Source organism: Megalops cyprinoides, chromosome 3 (genome assembly GCF_013368585.1).
Source record: "Megalops cyprinoides isolate fMegCyp1 chromosome 3, fMegCyp1.pri, whole genome shotgun sequence".
NCBI classification, from domain to species: Eukaryota; Metazoa; Chordata; class Actinopteri; order Elopiformes; family Megalopidae; genus Megalops; species Megalops cyprinoides.
The window spans coordinates 38,092,904-38,104,968 of record NC_050585.1 but is presented as its reverse complement, the minus strand read 5'-3'; the positions used below and the strand labels follow the sequence as shown (position 1 = coordinate 38,104,968).

The window sequence follows — 12,065 nt, the reverse complement described above, 5'->3', positions numbered from 1 at the left end:
CTATATCGCCACCTACAGTCCTGGTTTATAGGTTGCACTGGGGAAAGAAAAGAACGACCTATCCTCTGGCAGTATCTCGCGTCTGCTGATTGGTTACTCAGTGGCCACATGTGTTTTACAATCAGGTGTTTTGTAACTAAATGTACTGTGCTTACGAAACGCAGACGAGTGGATACATATAGCTTTGGAAAGAAGAGAATTACAAAACAGATGCGAAAGAGATACCGGTATGTACCCCGAGCCTTTACTTTCATCACTTTTATGTAAAGTATTCAAGGCTAGGAAAGTGGGATTTGAACCCCGTTACAGGTTTATGCAGACAGTTTAAATGCTTTAGTTCATGTTTAGTCGTAATTTGATATTTCCATGTGTTTTGATAGCAGGGTGTAAAATTAAGTGTGGTGGGTTACATTTTAGCGGCGTCACGTCAGATACATTTAGATACATCAAAGTCTACATCAAAGTCGGCTTCTCAAATGTATCGAAAAATAGAAGTCCCTATCTTTGCGATTGCAGCCGAGAGGAGTTACGTGTGTCTGTATTGGAATCTCGGGTGCAGATGAAGAGATCGAGCCTCATGTCGGTCTACGGCCAATCTGTTAACTCTACTGTGGCTAAATTTAGATTATTTCGGACAACCTCTGTTTCGAACGAATCGTGTATGGAGGGTATGTCGCGATTACATTCTCATCGCGTTCTCATATTGCATCCTTGGAAGTGAAATGAGGAGAGTGAAATTAGGGGTGGAAACTTTGTAGTCCTGTTCTCATATATGTAGCTGCACGTTACAGTATGGAATACTTGAGTACTTCGAAACTGCATTGTAACTACTAGAACTGGTGAGTTTGTGGTACCCTCTATTAATTCAGTCAAAATACTGACTATCTTAGTGCAATCCCTCCATTATGAGTAGGCCAGGTTTAAATTTTGAATATAAACTGTACTCCACTGTTGCAACACTATAGCATATTGATGGTGGAGTGTTCCTTGTTTGGATGTCTCCTCTAATTCCTGCTCATTTAATTGGTGTGTGTCTGATGTCCTCATCAGGTTGCCTGGCAGACATGAGGCACATCACTATCCACTGGTTCCGCAAGGGCCTTCGATTACATGACAACCCAGCTCTGCTGGCTGCATTGCAGGGCTGCACGGAGATATACCCTGTGTTCGTCCTGGACCCCGGGGTTCCTAACCAAGCACATGCAAGCATCAACTGCTGGAGGTTCCTCATTGGAGCCCTTGAAGACTTAGATTGCAGTCTGAAAAAACTCAACTCCAGGTTGTTACACTTTGCATTGGTGGAAAACTTTGCTGTGAATTTGATAGAGATACAGTGTTCTAGTTGTGTTATGCTCAGACGGCAAGGCTTGTAGAGGGTGAACAGAGTGAAGTCACAAGTCAATTTTGTTTTTGAAGGCTCTTAGTTTTACGAGGGAAACCTGAGGAAGTCTTCCCCAGACTCTTTCAGAGGTGGAAGGTGACCCGGCTGACTTTTGAGGTGGACACAGAGCCTTACAGCCAGCATCGGGATGAGAAGGTGGTTAAATTGGCAAAGCAGCATAATGTGGAAGTCATTCAGAAGGTCTCTCACACACTTTATGACACAGAAAGGTAAAGAAGCATTAATGCAATGTCTTTTGCCTATGTTTCATGCAATTTGTGCATTGCTTAAGTTTAAATAAGTGAAATAACTCAATGAAAAGAATGGAATGAAAAGAATGGAATGAAAATGCTTACCACTTTTGGGGAGTTAATACTTTACCCATTACTTCAGCAACTGAAGTTTTCTGTTTAAGGATACTTAATAAATGGGATACATACTGCCACCATTAACAACATGTTGTCATCATAATGAGTGTTACTTTAACTGGCAAGAATCATAATATATAAGATTTTAAGAGTTTATTTTTATTTCACCTTTAGTTCCAACAATTGTGTCATTTGGGTTTGAGAAATTCCACTGTCCTCTGTAAGGATGTCTTCTGTGCAACGGCTGCAGTCAGTATGGATGTGTTGATCTATCTAATATATCCTGAAGACACTATCTTAGCAACCCCATCATCCCTTTTTCCAGGATAATAGCAAAGAACAACGGGAAGCCTCCTCTGACCTTCAACCGGCTGCAGGCAGTCGTGCAGAGCCTTGGAGCACCGGAAAAGCCTGTCCCTCCACCAATGTTGGAGGACATGAAGGGTAAGACCTTCAGCTACCTCAGTTCGTGTATGTGATGACCTGTTGTTAACACTCAAGAAATGACTTAATATACCTTCCCCAACAAAGGTGTGCGCACCCCTTGTTCAGAGAAAGATGAAGAAAGTTACAAGGTCCCCACTCTGGAGGAGCTGGGACTGGACCCTCTGTCTGCAGGACCTGAGCTGTACCCCGGAGGGGAGCAGGAGGCTCTGCGTAGGCTGGATGAGCACATGAAGAGAACGGTACCTCTCTCAACCTTCTGAGCACCTGAGCTAGGACACAACTAAATTTGTGCTTGTCATTTCTTTTTGTCAGTTTTAACTTGTCAGTTTTATATAACACGGTAGTTCCCTGTATAACCGATAATAAATAAGAGTACAGAGTGTAAAGCGAAAATGAACTCAAGTATATATAGTGGGGATTTATTACTGTGCCATATCTCTTATGCAAATTTTTGCATATCTGTCACTGTAACTTTGTATTGTTTTGGGCCTTCGTCCAGGGATGGGTGTGCCATTTCCAGAAGCCAGAGACCTCTCCCAATGCACTGAGCCCGAGCACCACCGTACTCAGTCCCTATGTCAGATATGGCTGCTTGTCAGCACGCACCTTCTGGTGGAGGCTGACTGATGTATACCAAGGGGTGAGAGTCAGATTCAGTGTCCACTGTACAGCCTTACATATTCACCACTCCAGAGTCACACTGACTGTCAGTTTCCACATTACAGAGAAAACACTCCCAGCCTCCAGTCTCTCTGCATGGTCAGCTGCTCTGGAGGGAGTTTTTCTACACCACCAGCGTGGGCATACCCAACTTCAACCGCATGGAGGGCAATCCTGTATGTTTGCAGGTGGACTGGGACAGAAACCCAGAGCACTTGGCTGCCTGGAGAGAGGTAGGCCAACCTGAGGTTATGTTTCTGAACTGCTGCTACTGTATGCATCAAACATTTCTGGTCAGCTCCTTCAGCTTCCACAATGTCAGTATAGAAAAAAAGTTCAATCTTCATATTTAAATATGCAAACACGTTTGTGTATGCTAACCTTGGTACACACAAGCGTGATTAGTGTGAGTTACGAGGTTAAGAGTTCTGTTTGCATGTGTATCTGTGCAGGCCAGAACAGGTTTCCCTTTCATTGATGCCATCATGACCCAGCTGCGTCAGGAGGGCTGGATCCACCACCTGGCCCGGCACGCTGTGGCCTGCTTCCTCACCCGTGGGGACTTATGGATCAGCTGGGAGGAGGGGCAGAAGGTACAGCAAACATGCGGGAAGCAACCACAGCTCAACTCTCATCGGTGGATGTCAATGTGAATTTTGCAGTAACTCCAGTTCAGTCACTGGCTGGCAGCAGGAAGTTCTTCATGAGGCAAAAAATAATTCAGTAAAAACTGTCATACAGTTCTAGCCTACATTAGTAAATCAAAGCTAAGTTTGTTGGATCGAGGACTAGCCTCCAGTGTTTTATGGTGTTGGCCTGTTGTTGATAGGTGTTGTTTGTCCTCTGCAGGTATTTGAGGAGCTGCTGCTAGACGGAGACTGGGCCCTGAATGCTGGGAACTGGCAGTGGCTCTCAGCCAGTGCTTTCTTTCACCAGTATTACAGGGTTTACTCCCCCATTGCATTCGGGAAGAAGACTGACAAGAGTGGGGAATACATCAAGTAAGCTTCCCTGTGTCATGAGTTGAAGGTGCCATTGGTCCAGATAAAAATCAATTAAGTAATCATTGAAACTTAATGCAATGTCCACTGCATATTGTATGCAGTTGTATGCTTACTAGTAAGCATGTGACAAAATATTGTGGTATTGAATTTTGTGAAAAATGAAAGTGACAATAACACAAAATCAAATTACTATGTAGCTTAGAATAAACCTGGCCACATTATTGTAGTTTTATGATATACTAAGGTGGTATTACTTTTTTCCCTAAAATATCATGTTAGTGGATTTTTTACTTGGTTTATTTGCTCTGTGCATTGCTCTTCTTTTGCTATAACAAAAACTATGTTAGAAAATGGTCACTTCTCATCCATTACTGGTCAGTTTGCCATCCAGTCTTGAAAATATTCACTCATATACTCTGGGTAAATATAATCTTTGAATGTCATTCTAATATTATTGTACATTGACAAACATAAATGTAACTTATCCACTCCACATCAATAAGAGCTACGCTAAGTTATTAAAGATGGAAACCATCTCTTCTAAGAAGCAAGTGGTTATTGTAGTAAGCCAGTGATTTAACTCTGTTGTATGACATTAATATGAAATGAACACAGATTTCTCAAAAGTCAGCTTGTAGCTTGTTCACTGGCATGCAGAAAAATTCAGCTGCACCTTTAGGAACACTACAATTAGCAACAATGTCATAACAACCTAGATACTAACTGCACTTGCGGATTATTTGTTACTCATGCATTACCTGTTCACTAAATTACTTATTCATTGTTATTTTGGTTTCTCTTCTTAGTACATAGATAAATAGCTGCATGAACTAAGAAGGAAGTATCATATTGTGAGCTTACTGTATTATATCAAGCCAACCTATTAGTATACTGAACGTTTTATACATTTCAAATTCTTAAATAATCTAACATTCATGCATAACTATTTGTTTTAGGAAGTACCTTCCTATCCTGAAAAAGTTTCCCGCAGAGTACATATATGAGCCATGGAAAGCACCACGCAGTGTCCAGGAGCGAGCAGGGTGCATTGTGGGAAAGGACTATCCCCGGCCCATCGTGGATCATGAGGTTGTTAGTAAGAAGAACATGCAGAGGATGAAAATGGCCTATTCCAAGCGCTCCGAAACCTTTAATGAATCAAATGGCAAAGCAAAAGGTGAGACCTGTCTCATGCTCGACCCAAAATCTTGAGTGTATAAATAAGAGGTAACTTACATGAATGATGGTGAGTTTGGGTTGAATGTCTGCTATACAACTGTGACATCTATTTCCAATGTAAAGTCTAGTTCAGACTAAAGATTGAAGAAAAGAAACTATATTGCAGGGTGACTGAACAACACAGAACCATTAAATCTTAATTCACAGTTCAAATTCAAATCAAATAGCTAGCTATATATGTAATAATGTATATATTATTACACATCATTCAATATAAGTTCAACCAGGATGTGCAGGAGTAGCATTTAAATGAATTTAACCCTTAGTGTCAGTGCTGTGCTATATTTGTGTGACTGTCAGTGGACCTGTCCAGTTCATTGACCTCTAGACCCTGAAGACTTAAAAGTGTTGTAATTGTTCCTCTCCACTATGATCAATAGTAGCCAAAATCAAATTATTAAATCAGAAGTTGTACTGGCAAGCTATCACTGCAATGAATCCACTAACCTACTGCAATGGTCTTTTTAGGTGAGAAAAGGAAAGCAGCCTCAGTGGTTGATATGCTGATGAAGAAAAAGGTCAAAGTGAACTGAAGATGTGTCTAAGCCAAAAGAACATTTATCCAATGCTGAGAACATTTGTCCAACCATTTTCCATTTGTATTCCTTGCAATACAGTGGAGTAATTTACATTCCACAGAAACACAGTGGTAAACTTTTTCATACTGTTAATTTTGAAGGAAATATTTCTTCTTGAGGGAGTAAGGGAATATACTGTATGGGAATTTTATTGTGTTATTGTGGGAATTTTATAGTGTTATTTTATTGTGTTATTGTGGGAATTTTATAGTGTTATTTTTAAATGTAGAGATTTTATATACATGGACAACAGACCACAGAACAAGAGAGAGCAATTGTAAACATACAAGGTTAGTTTTGATGTCAAGGGAGTCTAACTGATGAGGATCAACGTCAAACCATGTGCAGGTATAGGTGAGACATTTTGTATGTTATCTTTAATATTTGTCTCCTCACGTTGCTCTGCCTGTTTGTTCTTTTTATATATTTGAACATCTTAACTTTACACAGTTTCTTCCCATTATTGCCTGCCTCTGGGATAACTAGAAAAAATAAAAACCTGACAAGGTGTAGTAAAACATTTTCTGTAATTAAAATTTTACTGTTGACAGTCTGCTTACATTCTGCTGTTTTACAGATGTCTGGTATTATAAGCCATCACAAGAAAGGAAATTTGGGCAGTGTGAAATCTCACAAGAAAAATAAAACAGTACCACAATATCATAGCAATAACATTACTTATTCCTGAGTGATTTAAGTATTAATATATTGTGTTTAAAAATCACTTCAGAATTCAAGGTTTAAACACAAATTGTTTGAATATGTCAGTTTTGACATTTCTTAATAATATGCATTTACCATTCCTATGAATTCACATGAGCTCGTTTACTTAAATTTGTAGATTCCTTATATGCATTTATTATTATTAGTTAATAATTATAATTATTATAACAAGGTGACTTCTCACAGTCAAGCACCTTACCCGTAAGTGTAACAATTTGCAAGATGCTATCCTTAGGAAAAATTCTGACCTCCAGCTCTGCAATATGGACTGGATCATTCAAAGTAACCGCGGCCCATAACCCTGGTCATTTGATTAGAGAGGACAGTGAAAATGCAGCTGTGACTTATTCTGTTTTCATTTCCTCCTTAGCAGTGCCTTGTACTCTCCTTCCTTCTTTCCCTCCCTTCACAAAGATGTACATCCCCCTCCAGAAGCTCTGTCCCAGCCATCATCAACACTTCTCCGTAGCTCCTTCCTGGAGGCTACCCATGGTGTTCCCTCTGCAGCACCGGCTGTTCCATCTCCTTCCTTGCACTCCCATATTTCTCCAAGCCTCCCCTGTCACTTTTTACACAATGTTCCTCTCTAGAACAGGCTGCTGGGAGAAGATGCGTTGGAAGCTAAGGGCGTTAAGGTTGAGGGTCTTGAAGTTTCCGTCCAGGATTAGCTCAGCTATGGCGCGGCCGGCAGCTGGAGACTGCTGGAGCCCATGGCCACTGAAGCCTGTAGCGAAGTACATGTTGTTGACCAGAGGGTGGATTCCCAAAATACCATTCTGATCAAAGGTGTTGTAGTCGTAGTACCCTGCCCAGGCACTTGTTACCTGACAGAGACAAACAGCACAGCACTAAGAACTTTTCTGTGGGGGGTCTCATTCTCGCATTTGATAGCCCCTCCACTTTTTGTGCATTTAACTTGGATCATTTGTTGGGATAGTTACATAACAAATAACAGAGTCAAATAACTCAAAAAAGAAAAAAATACACAAGACGGTATTCCGGTTACATGTACAATATGGAATGGAGAGAGTATCTCATACTAGTTATGCAAGGCTTGCCATGTCCATGCACCACACCCACTCTCATATTTACCCTTAAGACTGACCTACTTTAAGCTCTTACCTTGAGACTTTCAAATGCAGGAACACGATGGGCTAACAGGGGCCAGATCTTCTCCTTGAAGAACTCATGATCCACCTCTAAGTCACCAGTGTCTGGCTCATCTTCCTAAATTTAAATGAGTTTATTTAGACTTCCAAGAAACACTGGTACTGCTAAATCAATCAAAAATGCCACTGTTGCTCACCTCTTCAGGTGACATTCCAGCAATATAATTTCCACCCAGACCCTCCCGTCTGAGGTAGACTCCGGAATAGTCAATCAGAAAAGGTGTGTCCAAACCAGGCCCATCTGGACAGTGAAGCACATAGATGTACCTGCAAGTTGACAGATCTCAATGACACAGAAATTGCACATGCCCTGATGTCAAGCATGAAATGCCACGGTGATGCTCTGAGCAGGAAGGGAAAGGAAAAGAGGGACGTTGTGTTAGAGATCTGGTTGAATGTTCACAACATATAAATTGCCTTATAACAGTTCTCACAGGTTCAAAATTTAAGGCATTAGCGTTGCAGCATGCCCAAAACCAGACAGTGAAAATTTCAAAAGCTCCACTTCGTCAAATACCCTACTAAAGCTGTAGTAAGTACTACTTGTGCACAGGTAGATGATACATTCATACATACCTCTTCCGAGGCTCCACAGGAACTGGGATGCCAGCCATTGTGTCTTTGGGCCCAAAGCCAATACCTGCCATCTCAGCCACTTTCCCAGAGTTGGCACCTGCTGCATTCACCACTATGGCACACTCCACAGGTTGGTATTCCATACTGTTGGGCATCCTGACCTGATTGGGAGACCAAGGCATCAAATACCATTATCCTCCAACCCAAAACAGAAACTATGTAGATGCAGCAGGGGAAAAGGGCAACTCGAAGACAGTTTATGGATTACTCATTTGATACACCAGACGTGATATGTTTTAATCTGGAGCCCTGTGTTAACTTATTATGTCCTCAAAATCCTAACATGTTATTGAAAGTATGTAATCATTCCAATGGTGACTAGAGGTTCAATGTTTCCTCTTAGGTCTAACTTCATCCTGCAGAAACTTTTGGGAATAAGAACTTCAAATGAATAATTGAATAACTATGAAAAAGACTGGGCATGTGTTCATCCAAAAGGTAAATATAATATCAATTCATCTCTAACCATCACAGAGACTTATACTTAAAAATATATTAAGTTTTTAGACATCACCACATTTATGCTTACATTGACGTATTTAATCCTCTTCACATCTATAGAGTCACCATCTGCTGTAACTGGATGTGTTGAATACCTAAACCCTGAAACACAGAAATGTAAGAGTTTGCAATGTCATGATAGTTGTACTTTTAGTTCCATAACACACGCTTTATGCATAAAGTAGTCATCATCTGTTTGTGTGTCTAGTGCACATTTAATTTAACAAAGTCAGATAAGAGAGGGTATAATGAGAAGACTATCATTACTGCATCAGTATCATCCCGTGCAAAAGCTGATGGTGTGACATAGACACAACCCAACCTGTGACCTCTCCGTTGCACTGGTACACTCCCATCGACATGGCCTTGCGCCTGAAAGCATTCAGCAGGGTCCAAGGGTCAAACCACCCCTCATTCTCCAGGCCTGGATATACATGGGACATCACTGTCATGGATACTACAATCACTGTGACCTATGTTAGTGTGCCAAAGACAAACTTTATTCCATAGAGGCCTGTCCAACTAATGAAAGAGAAAGCAGTGATAGGCATTTATCAATTAAAATTACTTGTGAACAACTCTAATATTGCAATTTATAAATCCACCTTGAGTCAAATCAGCTTGTGAAAGACTTGTTAATCAAACGACTAATGCCAGAGAGTCATGCTTACCATAGGAAGCTAAGGCCACTCCATCAGTGTTGATCCATGGGAATTTCTCCTTGAGTTGTGTCGGTGAAAGAAGGGTGACTTTCGCCCCAACATGCCTAATATATAAACACCATGAAAGTACATAACTCCTGAACAACCCTGAAACAGTTACCACTGACCTGACCACTGGTAAATCAGTAACAGGGTCATCAAAAACAGGGAGAATTCAATCCTTTTAATCTGATGTGCAATGCCTTCCAATTTCTTCTGAATTTGGGGCAGACTGTACATGATTTTATGTAATAAGCACATTTTGTCCTATGAACAGCCTGGAGAATGAGATTTTCATACATGGTTACACGTGTTAACTATGAATGAACAGAGAAAGAAATAATTCTGCTTCATCCAATGGATATTTTAACTAAAACATTTATAGAAAGAACAATATTATTATACACCATTTGCTCCCTAAAGCAGATTATTTTGGTGGTTCACATGTGACATTTCGTCAGAACAAATTTGCGACACAAAGACAGTTCAATCTTGGATCAAAACTTTACATATGTAAAACAAAAAATCAAATTGCTTTTGGGAGTAAGCAGGGAGGACATTTGTTTTTCTTAGCTATACTTCTTTCTGGCAACCATCAGGAAAAACAGTATGCATATGCTTCCTTTGTATATCTAAAAAACTCCAACAGCTATTACAGTCAATTCCTGAACAAAACAGAGTACATGTTTAAGCCCAATGATAAAAAATGGAGTGGCAAGTAGACTCAAAACAAGTCCAATTTATTTTAAAGGTTAATGTTTCATGGTTTTTCTCTTGCCTTACATTCTCACCTCTGGGTGCTGTAGTTTTCCTCCATGATCGCGGCTCCATTTTCACTTGCTAGGAAGAGATATCCAGAGTGATTGAACTGCAAGTCCACTGGATCCTCATTCAGTACACTGAGGTGCTCCTGGGGAGATACCATAGCATACACAGTCATGAAACAACACTGAATGACATAAAATGTTTACCATAATCAAGACCGTAGCAGAAAGCATCACTTAATAAGACAGCATGAAGTTAGAAAAGTATGGCTGTAAAGTTAAGATGTGCAGAACAAAGCTGTAAAAGGAGCTGACTGGCTATTCCAGTGTCACACACTCTTTCACCGTACATTGATGTTCCTCATAAATTCGGCAGACTCCATGGAGAGATAGATGTTTTCAGGCAGTGAGAACTGTTGTCGAATCCCTCCAGCGGACAGCACAGTGGATGCCTGGGAGTACTGAGGCAAACAGAGAGCCAGTGAGATTGTGGGCACTGCACAGGTAATGTGCCCATTACCTGCTGAGGTTGGATTTAACCCCACTGCAGAAGCCCGTTACTTACTGTTGTATCCTTCTCTACCACCACCACTCGAATCCCATTCCGAATCCTCTCCTTCTTCTTCAGCCAATAGGCAATGGACCACCCCAACACACCCCCACCCACAATCAGAACATCAGTTCGCTCTGGCGGGAGACCAGGTGTCAATTCCACAGGGTTCCAGTCACTGCTGGGCATGGCAGCTGCGGCCTTCTGTCTGAATGCCTTGAACTGTGCTTCCAGATCTGTGCCACAAGAAGAAGGAATCCCTCTGAACCACCATTCCACAATTCTACAGTAGTGCTGTGCAGTATGGTTTGAATCAGGCTGAGGAGCTGAGTGAGCTAGACTTCTGAATGTGGAAGCATTTTCATCACTTATCTAGTGGTAATTCATGGAGTTTATGTATAATGCTAAAATAAGTAATGCAGAATTAAAGCCAAGCCAGTGTGCAGACCACTTTCGAACCAACGTTAAAGGGAATGTCAGTGGCTTTGTGAAATAAATAAATAAATAAACGAGAGAGATCGAATGCATGGTATACTATTTGATACTTAAAACAGCATGGAACTGTACATACATGCAATGAGAGACATTCCTCCCTTCATAATTCGCTCCATTTAATCTAAAACAGGTTAAAGTGTAAAACAGTAACACGTGAAGGAAAATAAGTAGGAGTCACCTTTATAAAAGTCCGTGTGCAGCGCTTTGCCGGTACTGAAGCGTCGGCGACCAGATGAACAGCAATAAGAATGCTGGACGATGCTTCGCGACGACAAATTAATTCCAGTATATACAACACTGGCGGCGCCAGCCAGCACTCTCCGCGTGGTCATTTTGCCTTTTTTCGTGCAAGCGAAGTAGCGACCTAACTAGCTAATGTCAAAGCAGTACGTCAGCTAGCTATGGCAAACAGAGGATTTTGTCCCTCATGTCATTTTATACTCTTCGGCAAGCAAACAGCAGTGCCTACACCGATCCATTGCGTCTTGTCATTGGTGCAGCAAGTCAAGGAAGGTGAGTTAGACTCCCCTGATCATTCATATTTCCTAACAGTTATTTTATATATAACTAAACATAACCAGGTGTAGCAACTTATTACACAGCGGTCAATGCCTCCTTTCGACAGTAAAGGAAAGGCGGAGCTTACTCCTGGTCACGTGACGGGGGTGAGCGTTGCCGAGGAAAAAACGAGCAAAGACATTTTATTTCCGAAAGACAATCACCTCCTGTCTGGCAAGGCTCTGAACCATTTCCTACCATTATAGGTAGGAAACGTGCACAGTTTAAAATGCACATATTAAGTCTCAGATCAGGCAAATCACAGTTCTGTTAGTAACATTTGCTGAGAAT

At 41.1% G+C, this 12,065-nt stretch overlaps 2 protein-coding genes across 2 annotated transcripts; one reads left to right on the top strand and one right to left on the bottom strand.

The window, feature by feature from the left end:
- Positions 1 to 160: 160 nt before the first annotated feature.
- Positions 161 to 6,431, top strand: cry5 (cryptochrome circadian regulator 5). Its single transcript, XM_036523681.1, has 11 exons — positions 161 to 227; positions 1,051 to 1,279; positions 1,417 to 1,611; positions 2,075 to 2,193; positions 2,281 to 2,435; positions 2,696 to 2,836; positions 2,922 to 3,089; positions 3,309 to 3,449; positions 3,706 to 3,857; positions 4,817 to 5,037; positions 5,568 to 6,431. The coding sequence occupies exons 2-11, from the start codon at positions 1,065 to 1,067 to the stop codon at positions 5,630 to 5,632; spliced, it is 1,572 nt and encodes a 523-aa protein (XP_036379574.1). The 5' UTR covers positions 161 to 227; positions 1,051 to 1,064; the 3' UTR covers positions 5,633 to 6,431.
- On the bottom strand, positions 6,430 to 11,831 carry foxred1 (FAD-dependent oxidoreductase domain containing 1). Its single transcript, XM_036523682.1, has 11 exons — positions 11,395 to 11,831; positions 10,737 to 10,957; positions 10,522 to 10,632; positions 10,199 to 10,317; positions 9,378 to 9,472; positions 9,029 to 9,130; positions 8,735 to 8,808; positions 8,146 to 8,306; positions 7,707 to 7,836; positions 7,523 to 7,627; positions 6,430 to 7,224 (listed from the first exon to the last, which is right to left on the bottom strand). The coding sequence occupies exons 1-11, from the start codon at positions 11,546 to 11,548 to the stop codon at positions 6,970 to 6,972; spliced, it is 1,527 nt and encodes a 508-aa protein (XP_036379575.1). The 5' UTR covers positions 11,549 to 11,831; the 3' UTR covers positions 6,430 to 6,969.
- Positions 11,832 to 12,065: the final 234 nt, after the last annotated feature.

Excerpts from the sequence above, each read along its gene's own strand:
- foxred1 (XM_036523682.1), bottom strand. The coding sequence starts at position 11,548 with ATGACCACGCGGAGAGTGCTGGCTGGCGCCGCCAGTGTTGTATATACT. Across the intron at positions 10,318-10,521 it reads AATTTATGAGGAACATCAAT|GAGCACCTCAGTGTACTGAA; the intron begins GTACGGTGAAAG and ends GTATCTCCCCAG. Across the intron at positions 7,225-7,522 it reads CTGCATTTGAAAGTCTCAAG|GTAACAAGTGCCTGGGCAGG; the intron begins GTAAGAGCTTAA and ends TGTCTCTGTCAG.
- cry5 (XM_036523681.1), top strand. The coding sequence starts at position 1,065 with ATGAGGCACATCACTATCCACTGGTTCCGCAAGGGCCTTCGATTACAT. Across the intron at positions 1,612-2,074 it reads ACACTTTATGACACAGAAAG|GATAATAGCAAAGAACAACG; the intron begins GTAAAGAAGCAT and ends CCCTTTTTCCAG. Across the intron at positions 2,837-2,921 it reads TGACTGATGTATACCAAGGG|AGAAAACACTCCCAGCCTCC; the intron begins GTGAGAGTCAGA and ends TCCACATTACAG.